The sequence below is a fragment of the Aplidium turbinatum genome, chromosome 16 (genome assembly GCF_918807975.1).
Source record: "Aplidium turbinatum chromosome 16, kaAplTurb1.1, whole genome shotgun sequence".
NCBI lineage: Eukaryota > Metazoa > Chordata > Ascidiacea > Aplousobranchia > Polyclinidae > Aplidium > Aplidium turbinatum.
The window spans coordinates 16,336,360-16,353,629 of NC_137487.1; the positions used below are offsets into that span (position 1 = coordinate 16,336,360).

The 17,270-nt window shown below is 36.1% G+C and overlaps 2 protein-coding genes across 3 annotated transcripts in view; both read right to left on the minus strand.

Moving 5' to 3' along the window:
* Nucleotides 1-46: 46 nt before the first annotated feature.
* On the minus strand, nucleotides 47-2,505 carry LOC145785999 (uncharacterized). Its single transcript, XM_082597690.1, has 3 exons — nucleotides 2,266-2,505; nucleotides 1,392-1,550; nucleotides 47-572 (listed from the first exon to the last, which is right to left on the minus strand). Exons 1-3 carry the CDS (start codon nucleotides 2,460-2,462, stop codon nucleotides 377-379), a joined length of 552 nt encoding a protein of 183 aa, XP_082453816.1. The 5' UTR covers nucleotides 2,463-2,505; the 3' UTR covers nucleotides 47-376.
* A 3,016-nt stretch (nucleotides 2,506-5,521) lies between these two features.
* Nucleotides 5,522-17,270, minus strand: part of LOC145785424 (autophagy-related protein 13-like) — a 36,466-nt gene continuing 24,717 nt past the window's right edge. The window contains exons 2-12 of one of the 2 annotated variants that reach the window (XM_082597080.1): nucleotides 16,448-16,614; nucleotides 14,114-14,251; nucleotides 13,773-13,919; nucleotides 12,582-12,692; nucleotides 12,098-12,197; nucleotides 10,827-10,951; nucleotides 10,243-10,352; nucleotides 9,492-9,987; nucleotides 8,914-9,058; nucleotides 8,262-8,384; nucleotides 5,522-7,868 (exon numbers count right to left, since the gene is read on the minus strand). In XM_082597080.1, coding sequence (XP_082453206.1) covers nucleotides 7,785-7,868; nucleotides 8,262-8,384; nucleotides 8,914-9,058; nucleotides 9,492-9,987; nucleotides 10,243-10,352; nucleotides 10,827-10,951; nucleotides 12,098-12,197; nucleotides 12,582-12,692; nucleotides 13,773-13,919; nucleotides 14,114-14,251; nucleotides 16,448-16,614 — 1,746 coding nt within the window. In that variant the 3' untranslated portion in view covers nucleotides 5,522-7,784. The remainder of the gene's footprint in view (nucleotides 7,869-8,261; nucleotides 8,385-8,913; nucleotides 9,059-9,491; nucleotides 9,988-10,242; nucleotides 10,353-10,826; nucleotides 10,952-12,097; nucleotides 12,198-12,581; nucleotides 12,693-13,772; nucleotides 13,920-14,113; nucleotides 14,252-16,447; nucleotides 16,615-17,270) is intronic. The other variant, XM_082597081.1, reaches the window with a different exon arrangement.

Consider the following 17,270-nt stretch of genomic DNA (forward strand, 5'->3'; position numbering starts at 1 on the left):
GTGAGTTAAAACCTTACACATCTACAACCAATACACTCCATCCTGGAGCAGCCTGAGACAACTGTTAAATTCTACACCTCTTTGATTTTAGAAAAAGCGTCTAGCAGCACTACTGCCAGGAAAGGGAATTGTGAACTTAGCTTCTAGGTTTAATCTCAATTGAGACATGTTTGACGTCACGTGGATATCAACAGGGATTACGATCCCTTGGCTGCTCTGCCTTCTGGCGTAGCAGGGCTGCCGTTGTTCAAACGATACTTATTTGATTGAAGAGAGCCATTGTCAATTTGATATGTTGGTTCGCCATTTCACGAAAATGTATACTCTTATTATTCAAAAATCCGTTACACCAGAAAGAAATAACTGTTCCGCATTGTTAATCGACTTGTTCTTTAGTTACTAGAGTTCTACAATTCGCGTTGTCCTTTTTCCCGAAGCCCTCAATTTTGTTCCATTCATCCCACTTCTCTTCATATGGCGGATAAAAATCTGGGTATCTTTTTGGTATCACAGCCCGGGCATACTTCTCCATCTCTTTCTTTCTATATTTCTCCCTATCTTCTTCAACCCACCTGCAAGACAAATGAAAAACATGAATGATTTTGATCTGCAGGAAATAGAACGAGACTTAACAGAACATGCTGTCGTGGTGGATAAAGCCTATATGGTACGGTGGTGCAGATTCAGAGAAAATGCCCACAACCAACCAGACAACGTTATTCTATAACTTTCTTATCTATTCGCGCATGATGTCAGTCAGTATATCGAAACTTAGTTCATTCTGACTTCTGAGTGCAACAAAGGCTTTATGCTCACCTTGCATTTACCTTTACCTGCTCGGGTTGATGCGGTAAAGCCGTTGACCAGGTCAGTATAGTGACCCTTCGGTCACTGAGCTTATTTAAAATCTGATACAAAATTTAAATGCTGCAGATAGACAAAGAGAAACCCCATGCTACTCATACAAATTTAGTACGGTACAGAAAAGCTTTGGCTTAGCGGCCAATTATCGTGTTCCGCTCAACCATGCACTAATGGCCTCTTCTTGTGAGTGTAGTGTCGAGGAACTGACCGCAAACCACATTATCAATGACTTCCATCTTTAAGCCACCTAATGGAGTGGAAGGTCTGCGTGTCATGGATGATGAAACCAAAGCTTAGCAGCTCTCTAGTAGCCTTCCAGTGTAGTCCGGGAACATCGTAAATCTCGGGTGGTAAAAGGCTAGATCAGAAGCTCACACGACGAATATTATTGTGTAAATTATTAAATATGTGTATAAATTGTCAATTTGATCATTAGAAATACCTTAATAGGACACCTTTTTGAAATCATTAAATAAACTAATAGGAAACCACTCTAGGCTACTGGTAACAAATCAACTTTCACTCACTTATCGTCCTCTTTTAATCGTGACCATCTTTGCTCAAAAGAAACATGTTGTGGCATGTTTATTCGATACTTGAGGTTCCTGAAAGGATAAGTCTGTTTGGTGTCTTCTCTCTTCAATGGATTTCCTTGAGAAGTTTTAATTAACCTTTCTGAAAGGCTTCTGTAAGCATAAGTTGTAGTGGTTACTTTTTGCAGTACCGGTACTTCGCAATAAATGTCCATACTTGAAATAGATCAGTCAAATAACATTAAGCTAATTAATGTTTCCACAGGTTATTTTTATCCAAAAACAATGGTGACAAAATAAACTGCAAAGTGGGTTTGATGATAAAAGTTTACATGCATTATTTTGCTGCTGTCAATAAAATCTGTCATATTCAAGACCAAATCTCTCTATCTAATCAAAAAATATATAGGCTACCTCAAAATGTAGATACTAAACTCATGTTTACAAACATATTAAATGTGGCATTGCTTACATTTATAGCACTGAAGATGAAGACAGTTGTATAGTTTTCCAAACGTTTGTTTGCTGAACATGAGTTTTGTATCTACATTTTGGGCTCTTTATTTTTTGATTTGATTAACCAGGCGTTTCAACCATTTTGCTCCTAAATCTTTCTACTATTGCTAAAACAAAATAACTTTAGTCAATGAAAGTATGATAGAAAAAAAAACATTTTGAAGAAACTTGATTTTCATTTGTAAAATTAGCAATGCTAATCCACTTTTGTGGCAACCGTAAAGTCATTGCTTTTATAACTACAGTATCATGTTAAACACTATAGAATAATTTACATCTTAGCATGCTTTTGAAACTACCAGTATGGTAACGTTACAATAAACTTGCTTCCTAAAGATCAATATTCACTTACTTTTCCTGGACTTCGTTAAGAAATGGTCTGGTTAACCACATTTCATTTGTACATTCTTGCAATAAGTTTTCAACAAATGCTTTACGCTCGGGTTCCCGAATTAAATGCGGCTCTTGGTGCTTTCCTCTGGTTTTGCAACCCCTAGCACCACCCGGCCGGCGCCGACCAGCACCAAGCAATACTAGGGTCAAGCGCATACTACAAAGATTTAAAAACTAGATGCAAAAGCAGATTTACAAATAAACCTATAATAAAACATTTTTGAGTGTTTACCAAGGTTATTAGCTTTCACCAGCTTAAAATATCTTAACGTCTTAACTACAATAAACACCATCGATAGCATTGGATAGGCTTTTCAAGTGTGCTGGGAATATAAAGTACATGTGCTTGATGCATATAATATCATCCTTCCAAATATTTTAAAATGTCTATCATATGCAATACGCTTACATTAATTAACATCATTGGTAAAACAAGCTAACATAAAATTTTAGATCATGAGTGCATTGCAACACCACACAGAATCATAAAAATACAGTAGCTTCTTTAACACTGGCCAACAGCAAGTTTTCAACTTTTCATCAGAGATGCAAACAGGCAATTTTTAAAGGGTTTTTGATGCTGAGTCCGAAAATGTCCTTATTTTTCTTCAGCACACCAGGTTTTTGTGGTTTAAACTTGACCTATAGCGACACAATTTGACAAAATAATGACAATTTTGATATCAAGCTTGCACAAAGTGAATTTCACAATGCATTGTGATTGCCAGTTGCATTTTAGAAACATATTTTTATATAACTATAGAAATACGTAAAAATACCTAACATATTAAAATGCAAGTATTTTCAAAACCTGATATGCTGGAGAAAAACATGCACAGATTCGGAATCATCGCCTAAATTTCATCTAGAAAGTTAAATTGTATCCCTGGTTTAAAAAAAATTAGTTAAAATTTAGGCAGTGGCTATTTGACCGGCTCCGGTCTTTGAATCTGAAACACTATTTGACCGGTCATGACGTCACTACATAAGCACTTTTTTCTTTCAAAGCAAAAGACGATAAGCACGTTAAGTTTTAAATTCAACACGTTTTCTTCATCTGAGTCCGTGGCGCATACGTAACGTCTCGGGCTGCCATTTTACAGGGAATGAGTTCGATACTATCCGGAAGCGTTCTTTTTTTTTAACTACAAAAGGATACAAACTGATATGAATGAATCAACAAGTGAATAAAAAAGTTTCAAAACGAATTAAAAAAGTTTTTTCTAGTCTTTATTTTTAACAAATTCTTTTCATTTCTTAGCACAAGTTCTCTGAAAAAATCACACCTTCTAATAGGCTGTAAGATTACGTTTCGCTGAAGTCCGAAGTTAAAAATTAAATCCAGTCTCATTGTCGCACAACCATCAGTCAAGTTTCAAATCATCATCTCAACCAACCCTTCAAGACAACTTTCCACTTTCAAAAATTTAGTTAAAAAAAAAAAAAAAGAACACTTCCGGATAGAATCGAACTCATTCCCTCTGGAATGGCAGCCCGAGACGTTACGTATGCGCCACAGATTCAGTTGAAAAAAATGTGTTGAATTTAAAAGTTAACGCGCTTATCGTCTTTTGCTTTGAAAGAGAAAAAGAAAAAAGTGCTTATGTAGTGACGTAATGACCGGTCAAATAGTGTTTCAGATTCAAAGACCGGAGCCGGTCAAATAGCCACTGCCTAAAATTTATTTACCAGTGTAAATGAAAACTGGCACATTTTATGGAAACAGCGACATGTCGAGAGTGAACACTTTTTTTTTAACATAAATAAATAAACATGGTTAAAAAAAAAAAACTCAGCACAACGGTAACTAGATTGGTTAAATCAAAACATTTTATAAACTTGAAATATTTTGATCAGCTATTCACTGTTGTGAAATTTTCCTAAGGAAATTTTTAAATGTTTGCGGAAACTGCGGAAAAACGGAAACTGCGATCAGCGACTTCGGCTTTGTTTTATTTTTTTCTCTCAATCTTTTCAGTTTGTTTGTTTGTTTGCGGAAACACCCTAACCTTTTTAAAATGTTAGAAGAAACTCCGATCAACCCTAACCATTTTAAAATGTTTGCGGAAACTGCGATCAGTGACTTCGGCAAACTCTTAGGATCATTAATGGAAATTTTAAAATGTTTGCGGAAAAAACGGAAACTGCGATCAGCGATGTTCTATTTTTTTCTCTCGATCTTTTTAGTTTGGGTACCTTTTAAAATGTTTGCGGAAACTGCGATCAGCGATTTCGGCTTTTTTTAACTTTTTCTCTCGATCCTTTCAAGGCACGAACTGACGGTACGAATTAGGTTGCACCCACCGTACTAGTACTACATACCATTACAGTAATAGGTACAAACAGAGATGGGCAAGATCACCAGTATTGGTGATCTTGAAGATCAAGATCACCAAGAATAAGTGATCTTGAAGATCAAGATCACCAAACTATGTGATCTGGAAGATCAAGATCGTGATCTTGAAGATCAAGATCACTTTCAAGATCACTTTTTGTGTACTTGAAAAAAAATGAAGTTTTTGATCAATGATGTAGTAAAAAATAATCACTATAAGCAACCTGGCCTGGGTAAAGGTATATAGTTGGTATTGCTAACTTTTACTTTTAACTACTCGATCGCTGGCCTAAGAATTGTAATAAGTTAGTGACTGTTGCTATCAGGCCTATCAATTTTTGACGTAGTTTGCGTAGAATCGCAACGTCACACCCAAGGCCGAGGTTAATTACAGTAGTAAGTTACTGAAAAAGTCTCAAAATTTGAAATTGTTTGTATACTTTTTATTTATAATGCCACACCACTAACCGCTACGCCACTCCATGCCCAATGCGATTTTAGCCTTTTACCAGTTAAGTGATTGTAGCCTTTTATCAGACTTCCTGTGACATCAACCAAGTATTGAACCCGGGCCGGTGGTGTGAGGACGTGCCACACCACTAACCGCTACGCCACTTCATGCCCAATGCGATTGTAGCCTTTTATGAGTTAAGTGAGACTTCCTGTGACATCAACCAAGTATCGAACCCGGGCGGGTGGTGTGATCGAGGTGCCAAATAAAACTTTGAACTTACTAAGAGAGTAGCCTACTTGTTTTTCTGCTTTACGTGAAAATGTAGTTAAACCAAGACAATTTGTCTACAATTAATCGGCAAAATTTCTGCAGCTAGTGTGCTGGACCATTCGATCTCCTGATAGACTAAAATTATGACCAGACTGCTTCGGCAGAAAAGTGTTTATTTCCAACTTTTACGCGTGTAGTTTACTGACAAGACACCTGAACAGTCAACATTGATGATCTGAAATAAAACATAAAAACGGAAAGTCTAGCCTCGTAGGCTACGCATGGCCCAGTAGTCTATACCAGTGGTCTCCAACCTTTTTAAGAAGCGACCCAATTTAAGCGAAAACGAAATCAGCATTTACATGCGACCCCATTTTGTTTTCCAATACGGAGAAAAATATTTCAAGTAATGCTGAAACTAAATAGGCCTAATACGAGTAAGTATGCACAATTACAGAGAAATGTGGCTACACAAAAGTATTCCAAATGATTGTTTTTAAGAAGTTTCACATAACACATGAACGTGATTTCATGAACACAAAATTGTCAATTTGTTTCAACATTTAATTTGCACTGTCAATGCGTTGGTTTCAATTTGGTCAAGAACGTCATTGGACATAATCTTCAATCCTACGTTTTACTGATAGTGAAATTGAATTCAAGAGATTGCAATTTAGGCTACGTTCAAAAAACTCAGATGGTTTATCCTTGCAGGCAGCCTGGATGATTTTTTTTCAAAATGACGTTTAAGTTTATTTTTCATCGTCGATTCTTCTGCGGAAACTTTATGACACTTTGGTTTGCGATTTGAATCAGTAAAACCAAGTTTTAAAAAAGCCTCGTCATATGATCTTTTTCTGGTATTTTTTGCTGCCATTTTGTATAATATTTAGCTATACTTACTAGCTACAAATTACCATTACTAACTGCAAAGTAAACCGAAAACAGCCGATGAAATGTCTGCACACTACACCAAATAACTATTCGTTCGTTGTAGAGTCACCATGAATAACAAAAAGTTAATCTAAACGAGCATCGTAGTCTTTTTTTTTTTCATTAATAAATTGAATATGGTGAGTTTTGGCGACCCCAGGAAAAGTTAAGGCGGCCCCACTTGGGGTTGCGACCCACAGGTTGGAGACAACCGGTCTATACGCTTCGGCTATTACTAAATTGCAGACGAAGACAACAGTTTTGCATCAACTCCGGTGAAAAATTCATTTTCTTTATAACACAAAAACAACAATTCACGGACGAAACTGTAGGAGGCTGTTGTGAAAACACCATGATCTTGCTTTCCTCAGGTCCTTCCACATAACAGCAGGAATGCAAGATGACCTACTACGTTTTTGTGGTGGATCGACGCAACACAACATGATGAAAAAAAACACCTTCAAAAGCGTTATATGATATTTCTACAGGCCTCTATATTTAATTTAGGCTACAGATATTTTGTGTGGTCAATCAATGTTTCAACGATTGTACAACGTGACCACATTCTGACAATCATACACAGCCTACAAGTCAATTAAACCCAAGAAGCTTAACAACAAAAGCTGTTTAAAAAGTTAAAACTCTTTTGTACAAAGCGCTAAACGTAAAAACAGAGGCTTTCTTTAAAAACCTGCAAAATCCGACATTTCCACGTGCAAAATATCATAGTCAGCAATTCAAGAAGTCAAACTGCGAAAGATAAATAGGTTAAAAGCATTTAGGTTTGTAGCCTACATTGATGGTAAACAACAACACAACGTTTATCGCTTGTCTTGGCGACCCCTTATCACAATGGAAACAAAAGTTAATAGCCCACCTCAACATTCAACCTTGTACATAATCTTATCTCGCCAAATGTTGGACTAAGAAAATTATGCAGGCTAGAAGGAAAGAAAGTAAAACAGGCTAATTTTAATACTTTGAGATACAATAACTAGTAGCCTAAAAAGCTAGGACAGCACAATGGTGTCTTATTGCACAACTGGCATCATTGCAAAAGCTGCTTGAAAACGTTTCGTTTACAACTTATGTGAATGTTATGCGACAAAGCTTCTGCATCAAAATATAACATTCCACCAACTGACAGTTTTTCATAATTTAAATCACAAGAACATTCATCATCGTTTTTTTAAGGAAAGGTTTTGATTAAAAATTTACTCCAGAGGTTTTTGAATTCACAGCATCAACATTGCGAAGAATGCAGCCTCACATAAAAGAAAGGACAATGGACAGAACACACAGTGCATACAGTTTAAACAACATTCAATATCCGACCAAGACGGAAACGAAATACTGGTTTACCAGTTTTACATCGAAATCCAAATAAACATTCAATCCAACCAGCGGTCACTTTACCCTCCGGGTAGAACGATGCGTGTTTTAAGTTGATTTCAGTGAAGACGATCAAGTGATCGTTCGGCGAATTCTAACTTTTAATAATCTTGTTTACAAAATCATCAAAATCGGCAATGTCCTTTTGATAATCGTCAATGCGTTTAGATAAGTCCACCTGTCAATACAAAAAACTAATAAAGCGAGATGCTGAAGTGTTGCAATGATGAAAGTCTCGCCAAAATAAGGTTGTCAGCTCATTAAAAATATAAGTTTGAAACAACAAAAACACTAAAAGGTATAAATTATGTGAAATTAAAACTCAATATACACCTACTGGTATAGAACGAAACAAAACTAGTTTAGTCCTATCTAGTTTGCGAATATGTTTATACTTTTCTACATTAGCAACGGCGCAGCTTGCTAAAGAAAAGGCAGAATGTGCAAAGCGTCATTAAAGCAATAAAAAATAATTCTATGTATCTGGTTTAACTTTCAAATTCTCTGGACGAACTTTGCACCGAACGAAAATGATGATGAGTTGTTATCACAAACGAGTTGTTATCATTACCGTGGGCTGCTTTGTCTCATCTCCCAGTTGCTCTTCAAACATGGCAAGTTCTGGAGCGTTCTTGCATTCTTTGTAGAATGTGCTCAGATCTTCTATGGACTCGTCGCGAGCAAATGCTGGATTCTAAACAAAACAAAGATCTTGAAGCATTTTTGATCAGCTCCCTGGGTAGAGGTGGATGAAGATAACTCATTCAAAACGTTCACCCATTATATTATCACCAATTTGAAATATCTTATTGACAGTTCTCCAACCTTTTTGTGGTTGTATCCAGACTTAAGTCAGATAGTTGAAGATTTAAATAAAGTACGTGGATGGGAAGGCAAGAAAGCCAATCTTCGTGTCCACTTTCAGGCATGCCATTAAACACCAGGACACAGCCGCATAACCTCAAGCGGTGTCGAATCGGTTGAACCGACAACCTTCACATTGATTCAAAAGTATTAATAAGTTTCATGATGTGTTCGATGAGAGGTGTGGAGGAATCGAAAGCAGCCGAGATGAGAACGTAAGAAAATAAAGGAAAACTTGCTATGATACCAAACCACAGTCTGTGTGATCCATTGGAACACGTTTCAAAAGAAAACCAAGGTTAAAATTTTAGATTTTGATGTTTACAAAGAACAATAACATAAAAGAAAGTCCAACATACCAAATCTACCATCACAAAATCATCTTTGGGGCGCTTTTGTAAAGCATCGGCTGTTGAGCCATCCTTGCTTTGTCCTGAAGACAAACTGCTCAAGCTACCGCCACCAGTGGCGCTTTGGATTGACTTCTTTCCACTTTTAGACTCGCTATTCAACGTAAACAACAATTATCATACACACCGCATCAACACTGAACATTACTATTGTTTCAACAAAGCTAAGCGACAACAAATTACAAACAGAACTAAGTATTTCAGAACAAACACAATTGGGAAATTTTTAAAACTAGAAAACTTTACCAAAAATAACAATTTTTGGAAAAAAAAACAACCTAAAATAAACTTATTTTTTACTTACCAGTTTCTTAAAGTTATTAAAATTATGATTAGAGCCTACTATAGTTAACTTATTTTATGGCCCACAGTATCATTCCATTCTTCGCATTTTCCAAGGATGTATGACAGATAAACATGGATGGTTTTTTAAACTGAGTAGAGAAACAAAATTATCTTTTCGATCTTATTCAAAAACGCCAAAGCAAACTTTATAAAGTTAAAGGCATTGCAAAACATGTTCTCACCTCTTTCCATCAGGTGATGTATCTGGTGAGGAGTCGCTATCTTGGGAGATATCCTCCGCGCTGTCAGTATCCTCTATTGCACTGATGAGGTCGAGGAAAGGAAGATCAGAAAGAGCCGGTTCAGATGGGGACATCTTTGGTTTTGAACGAGATCTTCCTCCTAACACAAAAGCCCCAGTTTCCAGCGCAGGAGGAGCTGTATATTTATCTTTTATAGAAACTTTAGATGAATGATTCCATTTCTCTTTCCCACTTTGAGGTAATTCGTTCATGGTTAGTTTCTGTATTGAACCACTCGATGAGTTCTCGGCGGTTATTTTGGTCACATTTGAATTGTTCCAGTGGCAATATCTTGTCCCAGAGTTGGCCCGATTCCTTACCACGTTTGGGTTCGTTGAACGGTAGGTCTTTGGCGTTCTGTTTGCACTAGTCCCATCCATGGGAAAAGTGCCGTCTTCTTGCTTGTAGTAGCACTGAAGGCTTGGTGCGGATGAACCTGAAAAAATGAGAAACTTGCTCAATTTTAACCTTAACAGGCAAAAATACTGTATTTCAAAAAATGAAATAGTCCGATTCACACAAAAAGGTTTTCCTTCAGCCTTGAGTCATCACTGTAGCTGTGCTATCGACCTAGAACATATAGCAAATAGGTGTTACTCTGCCATGGTTGGTTATACTGCAAAGTGCGAAGCAACCGGATATATACCTATTTAGAAAGCGTTAAATTAGAGACAAAATACAAGAAACTTACCCGGTACAGGAATGCTAGTTTCTTTTCTTCTCTGGCTTTTGTGGGATGTTAACACTTTACCACAGTTGGGCGAATGAAAGCCATTCCTACATGACGGAACGCATTCCCGACTACAGAAGCAAAACAATTTGAAGAACCACAAGCTGATAAACACCTTCGCTGCCAAGGCGTTGGGGTAATAAAAAAGTTGCTCACAGTGGTAACCCAGACAGCAAAATCCGTCACTTTTACATTGATTCAACGTTTGCAGACGTTAAATCAATGTAAAAGTGACGGATTTTGCTGTCTGGGAAGTTAAACAACGTTTTCAGTGCAAATTTTATAGACACTTTGTTTGAAATTGCGAGTGAAAAAACACAGTGAGACTGAATGTATTTGAAGCGAGTTAGGAAGTCCAAATTCAACTATTCCATGAGTCTGCAGAAAGATGGAAGGCGTTAGTTGTGGTAAAGTAAATTTTCGCACAAAATTTGTTGCATTTTTGATAACGTGTTTCACTGAGATTGGTAATAGTGAGGCTGTTGGCCAAGACAACGGCCATGATTATCATGGATACAAGAATTATAATGAATAAACCAACTGACCCTTGTCCTGGGGAATATGCGTTGCGTAACCTGGTGGTCGCAAGAGCGGGACTAGTGGAGGATCGATTGATCAAGGTTTGGCCGGATGGTGGCGTTCCAACAGTGAATCTGACGTCATCGTCATCCTAAACATCAAAGTAAAAAATTGTTGCGAACTTGCCGATCAAAACAGGGGTTCAAAACTTTGCGCAATGGGCCCTCAAAAGGAGGCGCAAAAGCAGCACTTACGGGACACAAAAAGGGCTCTTGCGAACTCAGTAATTATGAAGTTTAATGAAAGTGTTCGTTCGCGAACGTTTTCATAAACCAAAAAAGGTTGCCAACAACACAGTTTGTCTTAAAACTTCACTGACGTCACCTTGCTCTGTTAACTGCTGGTACGGTACAGCATGAGCAAGGCTGGTACAAGTACAACAAATTAACAGTCAAACTCTGAAACAATGAAATACGTCAACAATTACTGCTAGGACTATACAAAGCAATACAAGGTTTATCTGTTCTACGAATGTTTTATTCCTACATTTTAAAAAGCTGATATTCAATGTCAATATAATCACAAATTTAAGAGCCCGAAGTGTAGATACTAAACTTATCGTTTCTAGCACTACTAAACTTATGTTCAGTAAACGCTCCGAAAACTATATTGTCTAGTCTTTATCTTCAGTGCCATAAATTTAAGCAATCCCTTTTGGCTCTTTCTACTAATGTCACCACTTTTAAAAAAATTATTACATAATAGGGTTTTCTTTGAAATATTGTCAACTTAATTGTAGCGGTTCTTCGGGTTTGTCATTAATTCTTAGTTCATTCAAGCTCATTGCGCGAGAAATCTTACCCCATTGTATTCCCTGTCATGCACTGCGTGTAAACCACCCAATGATCATTACAAGAATTCAACTCCAAAACGCTCCTATAGACTCCAATTTTTGATTCTTTTTTACATTTGCTTCAATCTTTGAATGTCGCAAAGGTGTTGTGGCTGTGCCAAAATCCTTGTGCTGTATTTAGTATGTCATTTCTCTCTTGAGCACGGTTTAACGTTCGCGTTTTGTCGATTTTACCTTTTTCCAGACCTCTGCGATGCCGTGGCAAGTGATGCCGTTTTTTTTTGCTTTGATGGGTTCATGGTGTGTGATCGGTTGGTAATGGTCGGAAATAAAAAAATAATGAATGAAACTGAGATATCGCAAACCATCTCAAAATGACACACACACTAACAAAAGAAGCAACAGTGAAAGCATTTGCAAGCTATCCATATTGACCACACAAACCTTGTCTGAACCGTGTGGCTTCGAAGACCTGGAATGTGAAACATTAAATGTGTTGTAGGAAGGAGAGTTGTCCATCAGACCTTCGGATGTTTCACTTAAACTACGAAATTAAAGAGTGTAAGTGTCTGTCTTACGAAACTTCAACAACATTTTAAAAAAATTTACAATAGCTAGTAAGAGAATAGCCTACACTATGATGATTAATTCCGGTAACGATTGACTTTAACAATGTAATCAAACAGTATGCATCCAACAGAAAGCAAAAGAATTGTATATATTGGAATTAAATTTAACGCACGCAGACGTTGAATCAATGTAAACATTTCGGAATGTAAAATTATTTTGCAGTCTGGGTAGTGTGTCCTGTGGTAGCACTGCAAAGTAGCAAGGTAATACTGCACTATGAATAAAATAAAATGTACCGTATATAGAAAACACAAGTTTTAGCAGGGCTTAATAAACTTTAATCACATGTGTGACGTACGTGCGTAACCTGGACTTGAGTGTGGCGCACGGTTGTGCCGGTGACACAATTGGTTGTCCTGACGAGAAATGATCTTCTTCTACATCGAATGGAAGATCGAACCCAGGCGACCTGAGATGGACTTGAATTATATCAATTGTTACTCTTACTACAATTGTTACTACTATCAATGGATGGTTGTTGTAAAATAATGTGCGCAATGGGCCTCAAACATGTAGCTTTATAGCTATTATTATAGCTAATATATGCTTTATAGCATATAGCTACACAACATATAGCTTTATAGGCTTAATTCAAAACTTTTACTCGAAAAATTGTGTTAAAATAACATGCACATCTTTCAAGGTACGTCAGGTAGCAGTTATGAATAATTGTAGCGATAAGGGTAGACAAGTTTAGAAAGAAAGAAGTATTATGGGGAAGAAATCAACTGGATGAAATAGTAGGGACTTGGAATCATTTACAATAGGGACGTTTCAATCCTACGCTATTTTTTCTAAGCATTCAAAATGTTTAGTAAACATAAAAAAGCAGATGTTACTTTACTCACTGAAAAACACATTTTCAGCTAAGCGGCTAATGCACAATAGCATTATGTCAAAATAATGTAGCCACACATCTAGTAAAAAAATACTCCATGATCAAGTTTGGTAAGTCGCATTTAGTAGCCTAACCATATATTGCAGATGCCGTTTTAATCTACACCAGTTATTTTCAAACTTTTCAGCCAATGGTGCACTAAAAAAAATTGAGGCACACTTACCAAGAACATAATATTATTTAAAAAAATTCATAATGAAAATTTAATGCGATAGCTGTGCCTGTTTGTTAGCATGACAATTAGTCATACTATATTGGCAAAGCAATAGATAAATACCATAATATTATCAGTTATATGATGGATAGTGTGCATTCAAGTCTTGCATGCTTGCCTGCATACTTATCGGTAATACAAATAGGATGTTTTCCAACATTACAAAGAGTTCCATGCCAAGCCTGAAAATCTCTAGTGGCACACAGTTTCAAAACACACCAATGTACAGGATCTCTTTCAGGCAAACACAACCAATCAAATCTATGTTTAGGCTGCTCACATGTCTTGGCAATAGCTAAGGTTCACTATCACAAACCTAAACCAGTTGAGTTGTTGTTAAAAATTACAAGCAAGCACAAAAAATTCTTTCCACTTACAGCCGTTCTGTGGATACGTGTAAGTTTTCTGTAGTCCTGTAAGCAGCAGATATTGTGACGGTTCCAACTGGGGTTGACACCGTTCCAACCTTCAACGTCTTGAAGCCTTCGCCTAGACCAGCAAGGCTTATCTTTCCCATGTAAACTCTGGAACAGAATACAGTTAGTCAGTAAGGTCATACACTAAAGATAGTAACAAAATTTTTAATAAAAGACTTATCCATCATACTCTTTTAAACAAGCAAAATGTATATATATAAATGTAAAAATTCAAGTGTACTTGTTAATCACACAAATGTTAGACTTTATAATAGTAATACTTTATATATATATAGCGTTACCTGTAACAAATAACATATTCATTTCCTTGCCTCCTTGATAATTTATATGCAGGAGTAGTTCGAGATATACACAATAAAGACTTCAACAGTAGAAGTATGTGTTCATATATCATAGATTCGTAAAACTCATCTTCACATCTAAAACATTAAATAGAATGATTTAATAAATAATAACCTACACAAACAATCGTGAAAAAAATAAGAATGCATCCTTACATAAATGTTTATAATAAAAAGCTCTTAATTTGTTTAAAAAAATACAGGTAAGAAAATCACATCAAACACCACACAATAGACCGATCCATCGCCTAGCAACGCTCAGCCAATCAGAGCGAAGGAGAGCAAGCTATCTTTCTTAGCCCATTGTCTAGCATTGCTTTTATGCAGTTTCCGTCACATTTATGCTGTGATTTTTTAGAAGTAGAATTTTCTTCTGCGGTACTTGCAGGTTTGACAGCAAATACCTATTTGAGATGTCTTAAAAAACTTAAAATCGGAAACCTGCTGCAAATAGTGCTTTCTAAGACACAGTTTAACTGGGTTGTTAGAGCCATGCAGTGTTATCAATGGTTTGAATAGTTGATCATATTTTTATAGAAGAAGTTATATAGCCTGGATGGTGTGCTGTGCTGCAACTGCTACGTTGTTTGTTTGAGTTGTTACAATTCACTGGAGTGAAAAATTAATCTAAAGGCCAAATCTTTTAAATGAAACCCATTTCTTAGTCCGCAAAGAGTCAAAAGTGGCTGATTTTCCAAAGACAATTTCAAACATTTTTCTTTGCATTCTTTGTATTTAATGGCACTTGTGGTATTTTGCATCAAAAAATCAAACAGGGTTTTAAAATGCACGTGACTTAAACCAGTATAATATGCAAAAAATTCACTAACAGGAGAATTTAAAATGTATCTTGCATTAAAAAATGACCCTTCTTGCAATTGTCGCAACAGAAGAGATTGCGATTCATGTTGCATTTTTAGAGCACAAAGTTCTTCTTTCAAAGCTTGATTTTCAGTTATCAGCTTGTATGATGCATTATTGCATTGCATTATGCATTGCATAATGATGCAATGAACAGTGAATGAGATGACCATGTAGCCTACAAAAGAAGCAAAAAAGTATTTCAGAAGCACAAAATAATAGCCTAGTAGGTTATAATTATCCATGGCATCTCATTTAGTCATTTTGCAATGGGTTGGGCTAATGGGCTATGGTTTATTTCTTGATTTGTATGAATTAGTTAGGCTACTGGAGCTTACGGTAGGCTACTAGGCTACCATTGGTATTATATGTTTTAGTTCATTTTTTTATCTTATGCAACCATTGAATTTAAACAACCATAGTTTACAGGCTATGCTTTCATTGCCGAATCATGCAAGCTGATAACTGAAAATCAAGCTTTGAAAGAAGAACTTTGTGCTCTAAAAATGCAACATGAATCGCAATCTCTTCTTTTGCTACAATTGCAAGAAGGGTCATTTTTTAGTGCAAGATCCATTTTAAATTCTCCTGTTAGTGAATTGTTTGCATATTATACTGGTTTAAGTCACGTGCAATTTAAAACCCTGTTTGATTTTTTGATGTAAAATACCACAAGTGCCATTAAATACAAAGAATGCAAAGAAAAATGTTTGAAATTGTCTTTGGAAAATCAGCCACTTTTGACTCTTTGCAGGCTAAGAAATGGGTTTCATTTAAAAGATTTGGCCTTTAGATTAATTTTTCACTCCAGTGAATTGTAACAACTCAAACAAACAACGTAGCAGTTGCAGCACAGCACACCATCCAGGCTATATAACTTCTTCTATAAAAATATGATCAACTATTCAAACCATTGATAACACTGCATGGCTCTAACAACCCAGTTAAACTGTGTCTTAGAAAGCACTATTTGCAGCAGGTTTCCGATTTTAAGTTTTTTAAGACATCTCAAATAGGTATTTGCTGTCAAACCTGCAAGTACCGCAGAAGAAAATTCTACTTCTAAAAAATCACAGCATAAATGTGACGGAAACTGCATAAAAGCAATGCTAGACAGTGGGCTAAGAAAGATAGCTTGCTCTCCTTCGCTCTGATTGGCTGAGCGTTGCTAGGCGATGGATCGGTCTATTCCAGACATTATGAAGAGCAATTCAGTAGCATTTTGCACCGTCCAAAAACAAAACCTTTTCAAGTTATTATGTTATTTAGGTATGTAGCCTATAATATATAATATTATAAACATATTTGTATTATATGTGCATCATGTATGTGAAACCTAATAAATCAACATTTCAAACATATACCATTAATTTTCTTCACATAATACCATTAATGTTACACAATCAAGCTTACTTATTTGTGACTCCAATCGACCACACTTCCAGTACAAGTGCATCAGCATCACTTGTACCTAATGAAACTTCAATGACATAGGTGTTGTCCAGACTCGGAAGACCATTACTCAAAGCAGCTGCTGCTTGATGCCGAATTTCTGGGAAATCTTTGATGGCTAAGTTGAACTAAGAATATAATATTAATTAAAAATATTAAATTAAAATTTAAAAAAATAGTAGTAATACAAAGAACCACAGTTTTAGCAGAAGTTGTTTTTTAACAAAATTTACAGGACAGTCTTGTGAAGATAACAAATAGAAAACACATAAGTATGTTTTGTGCATTTCTAACAAATGTCTGCACATTATTTCCAAGAAATGTAAAATAAATTTCCCTATTTGTGTTTTGCACCAACTGATATAGTTATATTTTGTTATTTGTAATGTATATTATACTTGGTTATATTTGTTCTGTTATTGTATACGACGAATCAATTCTCCAGTCACTTTGGTAAAGACACAATGTAAAAGATATCCCTGTATATCAAGTCTCTATTTGTAATTGCAAATTTAGTACTATTGCTTCTGGTAGCCTACTGTCATACAAGAAAGCATGAAATATTGTTTAACCAATTCTTCATGTACCGGTAGTATCATATAACTGTGACAGCTCAGGCACTCATTTTCAGTCAGTACACAGAGGAAAAAATTACAGTGGTAATATTGTTTTAGACTTGAAAATATTTTTCATAGAGTACAAGATGTAAAATATGAAACTTAGCTAGCCCTTAAGGTATGTAGATTGTAAATGTTGAGGGTCAGTGTTGCATATATAAAGTACC